At 35.1% G+C, this 16,675-nt stretch overlaps 1 protein-coding gene across 7 annotated transcripts in view; it reads right to left on the bottom strand.

Annotated features, from left to right (window-relative positions):
• The window catches only part of LOC127453171 (septin-7-like), a 55,246-nt gene that overhangs the window by 22,298 nt on the left and 16,273 nt on the right, over positions 1-16,675 (bottom strand). For 6 of the 7 annotated variants that reach the window (XM_051719382.1, XM_051719386.1, XM_051719384.1 and 3 more), the window contains exons 5-13: positions 12,556-12,673; positions 12,130-12,222; positions 10,518-10,614; positions 9,979-10,030; positions 7,517-7,642; positions 6,004-6,024; positions 3,376-3,511; positions 2,910-3,043; positions 144-1,357 (exon numbers count right to left, since the gene is read on the bottom strand). In XM_051719382.1, coding sequence (XP_051575342.1) covers positions 1,318-1,357; positions 2,910-3,043; positions 3,376-3,511; positions 6,004-6,024; positions 7,517-7,642; positions 9,979-10,030; positions 10,518-10,614; positions 12,130-12,222; positions 12,556-12,673 — 817 coding nt within the window. In that variant the 3' untranslated portion in view covers positions 144-1,317. The remainder of the gene's footprint in view (positions 1-143; positions 1,358-2,909; positions 3,044-3,375; positions 3,512-6,003; positions 6,025-7,516; positions 7,643-9,978; positions 10,031-10,517; positions 10,615-12,129; positions 12,223-12,555; positions 12,674-16,675) is intronic. The other variant, XM_051719389.1, reaches the window with a different exon arrangement.

Here is a 16,675-nt window from a genome sequence, read left to right as displayed (position 1 = left end):
TGTCACTTGGTAGCTAATTTGAATTAAATTCAATATCTTGGTCAAGTCTTTTTTTGTGTAAATATTTTAATGGTAGACTACTATTACTGTTGGCACATTTATAAGTTTCTCAAAGCAAAAGGTGGAAGTTAGCTTTGCAGTACCTCTGTTCGTTATAAAGGAAAATGCCCCTGGTCTCCCTTATTATTTGATACATCTTTCAGCAATCTGGATTCACTCAACTTGTATCACCACAAGTTTATTAAGAGACTGTACAATACAAATGAAAAATACAATGAAAAATACAGAAATGGAGAACATAACAATAGAAAGAAAAAAACAGCTTTGGACTCATTTTGTCCTAACAGCTGGAAAATACTGTACAGAACATGTCATTTTATACGGACAAACATGTTGATAGGACTCTTGCATAAGCACACCCATTCGAGGAATATTTCTGATGTTGTCTATGCACTCAAAAAATTTAGATTTATGCATTTCAGTTTCATAACAAAATTCCATCTAACTGAATTAGTAAAAAAATAAAAAACATTAAATAAAAACTAAATATTTTAAAATTACACAATTTTATTTGATGGAATTCTGTTATAAAATTGAAATGCGTAAATCTTAAAAAAAGAAGAAAAAAAAAGATTAAAATATTTGTGTGTATTTTAAGACACCAGTCTGTGGAGTATTCTAATAAACGTATAAAAATTATTACGCTAGCTGTCTTGGTGAACATATATATATATATATATCATAACTGAAACAACATTAATGAAGTTATTGGAGGTGGTCAAAGGATATTGTCTAGATAGACATTATATTTTGGAAACTTCTGCAATAAGGAAAAACAAAATCATAAGCCATGAGAACAAAAAATACGTTTGCAAATGTTGTGCATTTATGGTTGTATGATTTGGCCACGTTACACAGGATTCATTACGTTTAAATCTGTTTTGGGAAAAATAAGAGGGCATGCAGTCACATTTTTCTCATACAACACTTGGAGGTTCATGTTATTGGGTTTATAAGTAAACAATTTATCACCACAGTATAGTTCAACAGTTAGACATTTCTTTGTATAGAACTGTAGACATGAGGTGGTAAGTTATTAACAAACGTCTTGACAATAGAGTTCATTATATATTTATATATTTTTTTAAGATTCATACGGGTTTGGCTTGCCTTAGAATTTCATGAAGGTAAACTCTTTTGTGGAAGTCCACGAACAGCTTGAACGCCTCCACCAGAATGCACAGACAGTTCTGAGTCTGACCGAAGGCTACACAGATATTGGCCAATGAGAACAACCTGCTCATCTTCAAAATGCTTTTAAAATATCTTCCCTTTCTTCTTGTTCTTTTCCAAAGTCCTGTAGGAAAAAAAATAAAAATCAAATCAAATAATGAATTCAAATACTGATAAAATGAGTAGGCATACACAAATAAGAAGAAACAGCTTCTGGCTTTGAATGCTCACATGCTTATTTGCATGTGTGCTATGTGCTTAATTAAATTAGTTAAATTTAGTGCTTGTTCAACTTCGGGCACTTTTAGCACTGTGGAGTGTGGGCTTCTAGAAAATAAATTCTCATTCAAACATTTTTCACACTCATGCTAGTTTATGTAATTTGTCAATGACCAACAAAGTATGTACGTAAATAAGAGATTTGGAAGTCATTTTGTATACAGTATATATATATATACACATACATACACACACACTTACTCATTCTTTATTATATTTTTTCTTCACATTTTAGAATAATTGACATTTTAAAAGATTGGAAATGACGATATTTCCTTTAATTTTTCTTTGTTTTCTTCAAACATCACTTGTCTCATATTTAAATCTCAAGCGTGCTCTACACTGACACTTTTGTCCACTTGGTTAACAAGTGCACTAACTTTTAAAAACTTAGAATTGTTTGGTGTGATGGAAATGACACCACAAAATGACACCACAACTGTGGGACAGATGTCATTTTTTAAAAAATGTATAGAAATCATTTCCATACAATAAATATTAAAATTGTTTCGGTTTATTTCACTCTCTGTTAAGATTATCCTAGTTTTAAACATGTCATAATTTGTATTTTTATGATGCATTTTCATATTTTAATATTGGAAGTCTGGGTCTGGGACAAGGCTAAAACAATAAAAATCTGTACATAAAAGGCATTTGAAATGTACCAAAAATAAATGAATCTTTCAGTTTAAAAAAATAAACAAATAAAATACAAAAATAATTCACCCCAGGACATGAAATTCATTAGCATATTCGTTTTTGCTGTGGTTTTGAAACTGGTATTGAAATTAGTAAAACTGAACTTGCTTTAAACTACTTTAAATACATTTTGGTATTGTGACAACACTACTAGCAACTACATAGCAATGTGTAAAAAACAGTCACAAAAACCCTTGGACTTTTGCACAGACAAACACCACTGACATTTTCTTCAGAAAGTAATTTTGATTGCTAATATTCTAAATAAAATACTATTCTGTCTGTGTGGTGTTTTTTTTTAACAGCATTCATACTAAAAGTTGCAATATGTAACTTTACAAACTTCCAAGGATATCAGGCTTGAAAAATGTATAATATAGAAAAAGAATAGTAATAAAGATTGATGTTTGTAACTACTTTTGTAACCAAGTACAGAAAAAGAGCTTACTATATGAATTGATCAAAGCCCTGATACTATCTGCTTCCAACATCGGCCTAAACAAACTGATGAGATAATTTAGGCCTAATTAAATGAATAAAAGCACTAATATTGGCTGATACTGACATATTGGTTATATTTATATGTCAGAGTAAAAGAATAGAAACTTTTTGTCATGAAGACACACAAGGACAATTTATAGGAGATATTAGTAGAGAAACAAGTAAGATTGACTGAAAGCTGTAATGCGATCACTTACATTTTCTGCTGCTCCAGAATCCGCTGCTGGGTCTCCCAGTTAACTCTCTCCTCCTCAAACTGACTTCGTCTCTCCTCCAGCTCTTTATGCTGAGCCTCCAGGTTCTTCTTCATCTGCTCATGACGCCGCTGAAGCTGCACAGGTCACACAATGTAATAGATTAGGCAACTCAGTCACACTAAGCATATATTAAAATATTTTATTAAAACTATATGTAGGTAAATATTGTTATTACTGTACAATATATCGTTGCACATAAATGAAACTAGGTTTCAACAGTATTTTACTTCTTGCATTAAACATTTTAGCTACTTTAATCCAAATTATGGTTCCTCTTCTAATTGAGAGAGAAAACATTTTACCCTTTCAAGTCATTTCAGAGCAAATATATAAACATAAATTGTGTAATGCTGGAAAAAATAATAATATTGCGATATAATTTGTTGTTTCGCTATCTCGCCAGTACCTCTGCCTCAGAATCTTTCAGCTTTTGGATCTTCTCCTTGACTTTCATCTCAAACACCTGCTCCATCTCCATTTCCATCTTCTTCATCTTGGACACATGCTCCCGTCTCTCCTCCTCCATCTGAGCGAGGGGGCTCCTAGTATTGACACATACAATTTACAATCATGAGACCACACCTACAGTTCCCCAAGAGATGAATGCACTCCAGTGCTGTCCCACAGAATGACATCAAATTGATCTTGAGAAGACAGGAGACAGAAAGGTGAATCAACAAAGCCCTCTAGCCACTGTAATGAGATTGTCCACCACTCATTATAAAGAAAGCTTAATGTGACCCATGATCAAACACTCCTGCTAAACATCTCCAGGTTTAAGGCAGTTAAACTCTGATGCCTTACCATGGGCGGTCTTGCTAAAGCAGAGAGAAAGGAGAATGAACATCAAACAAACATCTTGGTTCCAAAGGAACCTGAAAGTTGATGCAAACAGCTCAGAATGGGCTGTTAATGGCAATAGCTTTTGTGCCAATGTGAGTTAGTGAGCTGTGCACAGAAAAGCTGCAAAAAGGTAAGACAGAAACATACGTGCGAGAGAAATAAGTGAGGGAATTGTGATGCCTCACAATTCCAATTCAGGGAGTTCAAAACGATTCTAGATGCATCTCAATTTTTCAGCCAGTGGCGCAAATTTTATGTATATATATATATATATATATATATATATATATATATATGTGTGTATTTTTTTTTTCCTCCCCTTTTTCACCCAATTTGGAATGCCCAACTCCAAGTGCGCTTTAAATTCCTCGTGGTCACGTAGTGATTCGCCTCAATCCGGGTGGCGGAGGATGAATCCCAGTTGCCTTCGTGTCTGAGACCATCAACCCGCGCATCTTATCACGTGGCTTGTTGAGTGCGTTGCCACAGAGACATAGTGCGTGTGGAGGCTTCACGCCATCCACCGTGGCATCCGCGCTCAACTCACCACGCGCCTCATCGAGAACGAACTACATTATAGCAACCACGAGGACCCTCCCTAGCAACCGGGCCAATTTTGGTTGCTTAGGAGACCTGGCTGGAGTCACTCAGCACGCCCTGGGATTCGAACTAGCGAACTCCAGGAGTGGTAGCCAGCGTCTTTTTCCACTGAGCTACCCAGGCCCCAGTGGCGTACATTTTTGCTGTCTTTGGAGAGTTATAGTTTTAAGGTTATAGTTATTCTGCGCCACCAAACAAAACAAATATTTAAATGAAGATCGATGTTTAAATGAAGATCACAATTAAACTGAAAATCTATATTTTTTCCCAGCCCTAGCCAATTAAATAATCATTTTTGCCAAATAATACTTTAATTTTCGCAACTAAGATACACAAGCAGAAAAACAAAATTACCCAATATTTACTTAATCCACTAAAACATTAAAAATATACATAATATATATATTACACGGCGTTCTAGAATACTCTATCCTAATTGGTCAATGGCACCATCTAGTGGTCTGACATCTATGAGTAACAACCGTATATCCAGGGATTAGGATCACAATGCGATATTTACAAGTTAGCTAAGAAAATAATTTCAACTCAAATCAACGTTTCATGTCCATTAATTTGGCAAGTAGTCTTGTAATAGGCTGGCTAATGAGGAGTCAGATGGTCATTTTCACGAAATAAACACCAACAGAACTCTAATGCAAACCGGAGGTGGATTTCAGCTGCTCAGCAATTTATTTCTTCTCACATAATTACATAATGTCAATGCACATCAATATTTTATGTCCACTTATATATTTATTTACTAAGTAACCATATAATAAGCGGAATAATGCATAGTCAGCCGGTTGTTATCGCAAAATAAACCCCTTCAGGATGATACAAGACCCCTATCACCCTGTCTGGGTTTATTTTGCGATAATATATATATTATTATATACATATTATATAATGGTTATAATTATTTATTTATTTTTTTAGAAATTGCACATTTTCCATTGATTAGTTTGCTTGTAGATTTTGAAAATGACATGACTGAGAGTTAACGCTTTTAAAAAAAAAAAAAAAAAATCGGTCAAGTGGGCAAGGCTATCAGTTAATGTTGATAATTTTTCGGCATGGCCGATATATTGGAGTATTGCTAGTGTAAATGCACCTTTTTGTGGAATATATGCCACTGCAGATATGCCCTATGTCTTTTTCGCAGTGTTGCACAACACATAATCCACTTGTCATGGCAGTTTCCTGCATATGCTTTTTCAATACACAAAACTATTAATCGTTTAAAATTCCTATGAATTTTTGTGGATCAACACAGAATTGTTTGAGAAAGAATCGTGATGCATCTGTTAATCGTTTTTTCCCTCCACCCCTAGACAGAAGATTAAACAACCCCTTGATCATATTTAACATCAGGAACATAAGGAAGGTTTGGCTAAACAGAGGCCCCTTGCCTGGCCTGACAGATACAATTGGGTTGGTGCAACAAGGTCTAATATTCCCCCCAAAAATCTAGAGCTAGAGAAGGGAGAAATAACATCAAGAACTGACACTGAAAGACACTGTTCCCAGAAGGAGAGAGGATCCATACTACACAGAGATGTACAGTATGTGAATAACGTAAATGACCACTTACATGCCATCAACCGTGTCAATTCTAAAAAGACAAAAAACACACACACTTAGCATGCTAAAAATCATAGTGAGCACTAAAGAGCAAAATGATATCTATAAACTGAGAGTAAGAGGAAAGACTAGTGTGAATTACAACACTTTTAATGTGGTTTGCTGCAAAAGACATTTGATGTTAGAGGTGGCTGTTGAATGCTTGGAAACTGCACAGCATGACCACAAACGTGTCTGTGAGCGCATGCTCATGCATATGTGCTTGCATTAAGAGTCTGGTTTCTTAAATTAAGGGTTAGAGAGCATGGCTACATAAAATCTTTATATAAACCTACTCCAATATAGTCACAAAACAATGTACTGACAGAGAGAATAAATTTCTCAAGACATTTAAGTAATCAGCTTAAAGCCAACATGAAATCAAAATGGACCCTATTTACTTTCTTAAAGCATGTTTCTTGTCTTAATGTACACATTTTATTGGTACATGATATCCAAAGAAAAAAAAAATAATTCTAATTACATTTTGAAAAACGTTTTACCAAAATGTAATAACTTGCACCGCCTCCGAGACGTCTTTCCTTTTCATCTGACTTGACTTCGACTGATGGATCCCTCTTACTCTTTAACCCCTCCCCTCTAACCGCCTGGCTTCATTCTAGTATATAATGCCCACCTTTCACAATCCAGTCGATTTCTTGTGAATAAACTCAAGTCCTGCATGACATTTTTACTTGAACATGTTGAAGTATGCCACTAAAATGGAAGTTAAATAGGTTACAAATGGCAATTCGTGTTGACTCAAAACCGGAAGTAGATAAGCCACAAAAATTTCTGGTTGGCAGTGCGCTCTCCAACAGACCAGACAACAGGAAATGATGCAAAAAAAAAATTACATGTTATAATGCTGCGTATCACTTAAACATACAACAAACTAAAAGCTTTATAAATACACAACGAACTGTGAGACATCATGACTCCATGTTAAAGAGAATAATATTTGCCATGTTTTCCACTGAAGACAGTCTAACAAGTACCATTTGACTGGTTGTAACATTAAGTACAACTAAGTTATAAAGAGTAATTTATTCTGATTTCTTCTGCATTAGCTGTAATAAACAGACCATACATGCTACATCAAAGAATGTATTGTTGTTGCTCCAGGGTTATAATGCACATTCTAACACTGTAACGCAACATGAGAGCATCTACAGACCGAGGTAGACACTAGGTCACAGTTCAGCGTGTTTTAAGTGTCTGAGAATAAACAGACGACTGCTTTTTGAAATATGGAATGTAAACCTACATACAACAACTGCTATCTGCCGTCTTTTCTCATCCTAGGCATTTCCGCTCACACTTATAGAATTTAAACATCTTGAATTTGAAGTCAAAATACTCTGGCAAAGGTCTAGTTTGAAATCAATATTATGTTCTCAGTCAAATAAACACTGATATTTTTATATTACTGAAACAATATTAGGATTCTAAACTTCATTATTTGCATCGTGATCAACACTTACTTGGTGAGCTGGCCTTTGGTTTTGTTGTTGTCGATTCCATTACAGGTTACAGCTGCCAACTTCCTGCTTCTGTAGTTCTCATAATGGACGTTATTTGTTACATCCTTGAGGTCCTGCATGTGGGTTCTGACACAAAACAAATGGTTATTACAGTGTCAAGAAAAAGTATGTGAACCCTTTGGATTAGCTGTTTTTTGGCATTAATTGGTCATAAAATGTGATCTCATCTTCAAAGTCACAAGTATAGACAAACAAAATGTGCTTAAGCTAAAAACACAAACAATTATAATCTTTCATATATTTATTGAACATCTCATTAAACATTCTCAGTGCTGTGGAAAAAGTAAGTGAATCCTTGGATTTAATAACTGGTCTATCCTACTTTGGCAGCAATAACCTCAACCAAGCAATTCCGGTAGCTGCGGATTAGACCTGTACAACATTCAGAAGTAATTTTTGACCGTTCTTTCTTACAGAACTGCTTCAACTCAGCCATATTCTTAGGATGTCTGGTGTGAACAGCTCTCGAGGTCATTCCACTGCATCTCTATTGAGTAAAGTTCTGGGCTTTGACTGGGCCACTCCGAAAGGTGGATTTTCTTTTTTTTGAAGCCATTCTGTAGTGGATTTACTTAGATGTTTAGGGTCATTGCCCTGCTGCATCACCCAACTTCTGGGAATTAATTTTTCCCTTGTTGATGGCAAGCGGTCCAGGCCCCAAAGCACCCAAGTAGCCCCAAAGCACGATGCTGCCTCCACCGTACTTCCACCGTTGGGATGATGTTTTTATGTTGGTATGCGGTGCCCTTTTTACACCATACATAGGGCTATGTGTTCATCCCAAACAATTCAACATTAGTTTCATCAGTCCAGAAAACTTTTTCCCAGTAGAGTTGTGGAGTGTCAAGGTGGTCTTTGCAAATGTTTTTGTTGGAAAGCAGCGGCTTCCTTCGTGGTATCCTGCCATGGACACCATGCCTATTTAATGTTTTATGTATAGTAGACTCATGAACAGAGATGTTAACCAGTTCCAATGATTCCTTCAAGTCTTTAGCTGTCACTCTAGGGTTATCTCAATGAGCATTCTGCAGTGTGCCCTTTGAGTCATCTTGGCTGGACGGCCACTTCTAGGGAGAGTAGCACGGTCCTAAATCATCTCCATTTATAGACAATTTGTCTAACTGTGGACAGATGAATATCTAAACTCTTCAAGATAACTTTGTAACCCTTCCCAGCTTTATGCAAAGCAACTATTCTTGATCGTAGGTCTTCTGAGATCTCTTTTTTGCGAGGCACGGTCTTCTCGGGAACAGAAAACTCAAAATGTTTGAGTGCTTTTTATAAGTTAAAGTAGCTCTAACCCACACCTCTAATGTCGTTTCATTAATCCGATGCCAGGTTTAAACTCCTGACTCTAATTAGCTTTTGTTGATGTCATTAGCTTAGGGGTTCACATACTTTTCCACAATATGTTGTGTGTTATTAGATAAAATAGACTGTGTTTTTTCATTATTGTAACGTAGATGAAGATCAAACCAGATTTTAAAGACAAATTTATACATAAAAGCAGGTAATACCAAAGGGTTCACGTACATTTTCTTGACACTGAATAAGCCTCCTCACACTCCCAACCTTCAAAATGTTTAAATTTTACAAATTATATACACTACCGTTCAAAAGTTTAGGATCACTTAGTCTTTATTTTTTTAAATCACATTTTAGAATAATAGTAAAGTCATCACAACTATGGAATAATAGAAATGGAAATATGGGAATTATGATGCGACTAAAAAAAATCCAAAATAAATCAGAACTGTGTTATATTTTAGCATCTTCAATGTGGCCACACTTTGCCTAGATTTTGCAGAAATGTACTCTTTTCTCAACCAACTTCTTGAGGTATCACCCTAGGATGCTTTTTAAACAGTATTGAAGGAGTTCCCATCTATGCTGGGCACTTAATGGCTGCTTTTCTTAATTATTCGGTCCGTCATCTATTTCAAAAATGTTTAAAAAAAAAAAAAAATTTGTTTTATACAATTTTAGTTTTTTAATTAAATAAATTAATATGTTGGCACAATTATATTTTTGTCTACAAAACTAATTTCAAACATTTAAGCATATGCCTTCAGATCAAAAGATTTTTAAGATCATGAGAAACATTTCAGACAAGTGACCCCAAACTTTTGAATGGTAGTGTATGTTTTACACATTCCACTAAATTACTGTCAGGCAATTTTGTCAAGACTAAACATTTGTGATTTTGTATTTCTATACATTTGAACTTCAAACCAGTTTATTATTTGTACACCAGCTCTTACACTGCAGAGACATTTACCCTCCATGTTCTAAAACAATTATCATAACCGTATTTTCTCAATGTATTTCTGCGAGACCTCCTGACAAACACAAGATACATAAGAGGTTTTTTCTGCAAAACACTTCAAGTGGAACAATTGTACCTGATGAGCATATTCCTTAAGAGTGTGAAATCACAGTGCTCTCCATTTTCAACTGTGGGCAGAGAAAAAACAAATCAGACAATAAGATAAATCAGAAATCGTTCACAGAAAACAAAATATACAGCTATTAATTATTTTATTTAAGGTAAGTTGCTCAACCAAATCTATCACATATTTTACATTTACACTATATATAACAAAATAAATAAATAAATAAAATGGCTTGGCAAATTTGTTTCCCAATATTTTTAATTGATTGAATTTTATTTTTTATATTTTGCTTTCGCTCTGTCCGCCTTCTTGGATTATTTTTTTCCCCACTGAGCTGGCGCAATACATTCTGGGACTGACTTTGCTGCAAAAAATTCATGTTCTGCTACCTTAGAATTTGGCAAAAGGTATCTTAGAAGGCGCATAATCAAGCACAAGATGCCTTACAATGCTGCCTACAAAGGCAGCTCATTTGGTTTTGGTACAGAGCGGATGAGTAAATCAACTATGACCTTGTCAGAGTTTTAAAGCATCTCTAGTGCATCTACCTTCTGCCACTCCCCATGGGTACTGCCTTCCTCTAACCTTCTTGCCGTTCACCTCGATGATAGTGTTGCTTCCGACCACAGCCAGGGGCAACCGATCCTTGAGTGAGAGAGTGAGAGAGAGGCTCATGGATGACTGTGTCAGGAATCTTCTGCACCAGCATGCAAAGCTTGGCAGACTTTCAACATTCAGCCACCTGGTGTACTGCATATACTGTCCACCACAAGACAGATTCACACCTTTGGCACTATAATGCATTTAGATTGACTCTATTCTCATATATGACCGTGTACCTGAAGCAAATTTATAGGGGGTGTATTATGGAAAATGTATGGTCTACACTTCCACTGTAGAATTCTACCATTCTAAAAATTCGATATTTGAAGTTCTTCCTTGGATTATTCGCTTCTGCTTGTGTTATTCTGAAGTGTAAGTTGCTTTAGATAAATGCATGTGCTGCTGAATGAATAAATGAAAATCAAATTAGGGATTTTGAAATAAGTGAGCTTCATTTAAGGCAAGTCATAATACACCAGTAACCAGTCTCCTCCTATACCAGGGCTCTTTAACTACTTTCCTACAGGGGCCAGATTATCTAGATGTAAAATTGTCGAGGACCAAATTTTTTAGCTAACACTTTCATCGTAAGTAACATGTTACTTAAAAAACACCCTTAATACTTTGCATTTATCAATCTATATATGTATATTGAATTATAATTTAAGGTCTGGCCATAAATTCCTTCATAAGATCTGGCTGAAGAACAAATATGACTTACACTATTAACTAACAAATACATTTTTTATCAACTTTACTTTGAAAAAACAAAACATAATAATCATTTTAACATTTTAGGGCTATTGTTTACAAATTATTAAAACTGAGGAGAAACATTTAGACCTGTTAAAGCCTTCTCACAATATCAACCCACATATGAAAACAATGGTCATATAGAAATCTCATGTTTACTTAAGAATGCATTTTTTTTATTTTTATTTAAGAGATAAAAATTTTATTCTTCCATTTTCTCTATAAAATATCATCCTATTTAGTGAGTAAAAAAATAGTCCTGCAAATATTGTGAATCTGCATACAACAGCCAGTACAGGAGCCAGATTTTTGTGTAGGTAATCACTGGCAAAAGAACAAACTGAGTTGATGCTGTTCATGATTGAGAGGGCTGACTCACAGCTGTATTTATAACCAAATATTATCAGGATATTTGCAGGTTCAGTTTCACGTTATTATTTTCCAAGCCCTACAGACCCTGAACAGGTAAGCCACGCCCGTTTGACACTTCAAGAATAGTGAATAAACTTCACAGCACATTTTCTTTGAACATTCAGTTTTCATAAGCGATTGCTTTTGTTGCCTTGCAGCACCATTTTCTGTAACAGCATACATTTCTTTAAAGCTGCTTTAAAATGATGTGTGTTGTGAAACACGCTATGCAAATGAAAATGACTTAACTGAAAGGTACAGTAGCAAAAACAGCCAGTTTAATTCCAAGGGTCAGAGAGGGTAAAAATAATTACGTAAAACTGAATAAGGATGATTTTTCGAGATAGTATGTGGAGAATGGCTACTTTTAATCTAGTTTATGACCAATCTTACTTTGATTGTTTTCACAATCTTGTTCTCTTCCTCATCATCCATCTCCGGAAACTCGTAGATTTTGATCTTGTGCTCCAGAATTTCTCGCATGATCTGGAGAAAAAGCAAAACGTCTTTTAAAAAAATCTCACAAACCTTCCTTGATTCCTTCAGGTCAACAAACAAACTCAAAAGGTGACAAAAGAGGCTGTTTAGGTTGAGGAGCACAACATCCTCTGTTTATTTATTTGTGTTCAGATCTTCTCATCTGATCTTTCCTGTCAGGGCGGTAATACAGCGCTCTTGCGCTCGGCTCCTGCAGAGATAATACTCTGACAGATGGCAAAACGCTCGACACACACATGGTGCCGGAGGCTTGAACCCTGCTGCCTCTTCTTGACTTGACTTAATCAGGTGTTTCAATGGACAAGACTTAGCTCGGCTGACCTGTTTCTTGAACTGTTGGCACTCTTCAGGGGTAAGGGTATCTGCTTTGGCAATCATTGGGATGATGTTGACCTTCTCATGCAACCGTTTCATGAACTCAATGTCCAGAGGTTTCAGTCTGTTGGAAAGAATACAACACAACACCATAATAATGATGTAATGACAACACCGCAGCCCTCAAGCATGGTAAAAATCACTGTAACGCATAAGTTCTCTTTATTGTTTCATGGAAATTTAGGCTCATATTTTTTAACAAAAATTCCAAACGTGTAGCCGGAAGATTGTCTACACTATTCCAGGATGGAAACTCAACATTAAATGATGACAATCCTGTTATTATACATGTGTAGTTCCTGTAACAGACTCCTCTTTATTATTGTAAACATACTTTCCTATTTTTCTGACAAGATTTACATTATTTTCTTCCTACCACTCTTCAGCTCTGATAAGACTGTGCTCGGTAACACCAGGAAAAGGACTGTGTGGACACGACAAGACTGAGGAGAGTGACATGTTCCTCCTCCTTTGCTTATACACACCATCTTCACTGCAACTGTTCATCAATCCACTATTGTCTGAGAACAGCTGCCAACAGTAACACATGGCTATTCAAATGTTTTCACTGACTATAAGGAAAAATATCTCTATGGGAAATTATGACAAAAATGTGAAAACTTCATAATTTGAAGTATAATATACAAATATTTTGTTAATTGTAGACTTGCATACAGCCAAACTATTTTAGGTTTCCATCCAAATTATAGTCTAAACTGATTTCTGATATAAAAGACAACTGTCAATCAATTTGATGATATGGAATAGCATAATGCCCAAGTAAACTAAAAGTTTGTTTTATTGTTTAGTAAAGTAATCCTCAGTAAACAATATTCTGTTTACAAATGGTTGTTTAAATAGTTTTAAGGAATATTTCACCCAAAAATGGCATAAGTGTGCATAAATGTTGAGAGAATTTTCATTTTTGGGAGAACTATCCCTTTAATTTTCCAGCATTACAGTTTTCATTTAATGGAATGTTCTGGGTTCAGTACAATACAAGTTTGCATTTGTGGCATGTTGTTGATTACCACAAAAAAATATATATTCCAATCATCCTTTATACAGTTGTGCTCAAAAGTTTGCATACCCTGGCAGAAATTGTGACATTTTGGCATTGATTTTGAAAATATGACTGATCATGCAAAGAAAAAAAACAAAAAAACAACAACGGTCTTTTAAGGATAGTGATCATATGAAGCCATTTATTATCACATAGTTGTTTGGCTCCTTTTTAAATCATAATGATAACAGAAATCACCCAAATGGCCCTGATCAAAAGTTTACATACCCTTGAATGTTTGGCCTTGTTACAGACACACAAGGTGAGACACACAGGTTTAAATGGCAATTAAAGGTTAATTTCCCACACCTGTGGCTTTTTAAATTGCAATTAGTGTCTGTGTATAAATAGTCAATGAGTTTGTTAGCTCTCACGTGGATGCACTGAGCAGGCTAGATACCGAGCCATGGGGAGCAGAAAAGAACTGTCAAAAGACCTGCGTAACAAGATAATGGAACTTTATAAAGATGGAAAAGGATATAAAAAGATATCCAAAGCCTTGAAAATGCCAGTGAGTACTGTTCAATCACTTATTAAGAAGTGGAAAATTCGGGGATCTCCTGATACCAAGCCAAGGTCAGGTAGACCAAGAAAGATTTCAGCCACAACTGTCAGAAGAATTGTTCGGGATACAAAGAAAAGGTAACCTCAGGAGAAATACAGGCTGCTCTGGAAAAAGACGGTGTGGTTGTTTCATGATCAGTCATATTTTCAAAATCAATGCTGAAGTTTCACAATTTCTGCCAGGGTATGCAACCTTTTGAGCACAACTGTATATATATATATATATATATATATATTATCAATAAAAAACACAATTAAAGGCAGTTGCAATAGAAGTGAATGGGGCTAGTCCATAAGCTTACAATACACACCGTTTCAAAAGTATTGCTATAAGACATAAACAGAAACATGTTAACATGATTTAGTGTGATAAGAATTGTGTTTGCCAGTGTTATGTTGCCATAACAGCAAAGTTGTAATATTGGATATACTGTAACTTCACACAGCTAAGGTTAATAAGCAATTTTAATCACACTAAAATCATGTTAACATGTATAGTTATTACATTTTGTAGCTATTCTTTTGAAACTTGTGAGTATTTTAACATTTATGGACTGGCCCCATTCACTTAATTTGAAAGCCCCTTACTGTAACCACAATTTCTGCTTTAAAAAAAAATAAATAAATAAATAAATAAAAAAATTATATATAAAAAAATAAACAAGGGCCAAGTCGAAATAATGTTTTGTAGTAATAAACATTATGCCACAAATGCTGTCAATTGAGCTTAACTTGTATTGAACCCTGAACATTCCTTTAAGTTTCCAACTTCCATGGACTGATCAGATACGTACATGAATTTGGGCAAAGTTGAGCCAAACACATTAGTTACAGGACAGATCATGGTCTAAAAGACACAATTTAACTTAAATTAAATTTAATTCAAATGTGTCACTCAGGCATGTGACCGGATAGCACAAAAAAAAGATACACTATTTCCTAGCCATATAACTACTGACACCATATAAGCTACATATTATTATCCAGACCTTTGGAAAGGAAATGTAGAGACCGGACCTCTATGAACTTTAATTGAGTTCCCCTGTTGTATATGTTAACATTAGACAACGCACTAGGAATTACCATGAACTAATAATGAAACATTTTATATATCCAACATTAACAAAGATTAATAAATGCTGTAAAATATTTTTAATTGTTAGTTAATGATACCTTAATGTATTAACATAAAACCTTATTGTAAAGTGTTAACAATAACTCTTGACAAACACATAGCTATTGTTGATCAGCACAAAACCACCCAAACAGAGTGCAGAAGTTATAAATATATAGCCAACATTTGGGAAGGGATCATTTTGACGCTCGTGCAGTGGTGACTGAAGCAGTTAATGCAGGCTGTTAAATGAGGATATGGCATGCAAGGCTACATCGCGATCTCAATTTTAATTCACCCCATAATGCTGCGGATATCATTTCATATACCAATGTCTCAGAGGTCAACCTCAACATGTACTGTTTCTGTGCTGCTTTTACAACTGTCACGCTGATTTTTCCACATTAATGTGAAAATGGCAATTAATAAAAATGTTATATTACATGTTCTTAGGAGTGCCGATCCCTCTTCATCGTCTGACAAGTATTATTTCTGATTTACAGAGAGTCTCCCAAAAACTCATGTCCATTTTTATTACATCCGTAACTAGGGTTGCCACTTAAGAGCGCACACCAGTTTGTCTCGTGGCGCTTTTCACACGTTCTGTTGTGATGAACTCGCTGCACCGCACACAACAACAAACCCAGCGTGATAGAGTCTTGAACAAATGACTCTTTTGAACTGGGTCTTTTTCATGAATCATCCGAAAAGAACTGAGAGTTTGAACTCAGGAGCTCAGGTTAACAGTCTGAATCAGATTCACTTTCTCAGCGAATCAGCCGTCAGTGAGCTCACAACTGGGAGCGCAGACATTTCAAAATAAGAGTCCCATGTGTATTTCAGGCTTCTTTATAATTAAATGTCTTGTAATGTGTATCACTTTTTCTTATTCTGGTAATTATTGATTAGAATTGGAGTGGCACAATAAACTGCATCTGGGATTTCATTCAATTTGCACTCTTGTTGTTTCTGTGTCATCCGGTAACCGTAAAGAAAGACTAAGGCAATATTTTAAAACAATTTCAATTATATACACTGTGTATGTGTGTGTGTGTGTGTATATATATATATATTTATTTATTTATTTAACGGAAGTTTACACCTTAGCAAAATCTGAACATTATTCCAAACTTCATTATTCCAAATTCCATCACTGCCCTGCCCTCCTCCTCATCACATATGCTAAAATAGAACTTTCCTGACCCATGACTTTTTTTTATTTTTATATATATGTTAAAAATATAATAATTTAATAACTTTATCTTATTTATGTATACATTTTGGTTGGTTTATACGTATTTTATTTTGTACTTTTTTGGGGATTT

This window comes from Myxocyprinus asiaticus, chromosome 15 (assembly GCF_019703515.2).
Source record: "Myxocyprinus asiaticus isolate MX2 ecotype Aquarium Trade chromosome 15, UBuf_Myxa_2, whole genome shotgun sequence".
NCBI lineage: Eukaryota > Metazoa > Chordata > Actinopteri > Cypriniformes > Catostomidae > Myxocyprinus > Myxocyprinus asiaticus.
Note: the sequence above shows the minus strand (reverse complement) of the source record. Positions and strands in the feature narration are given on the sequence as shown.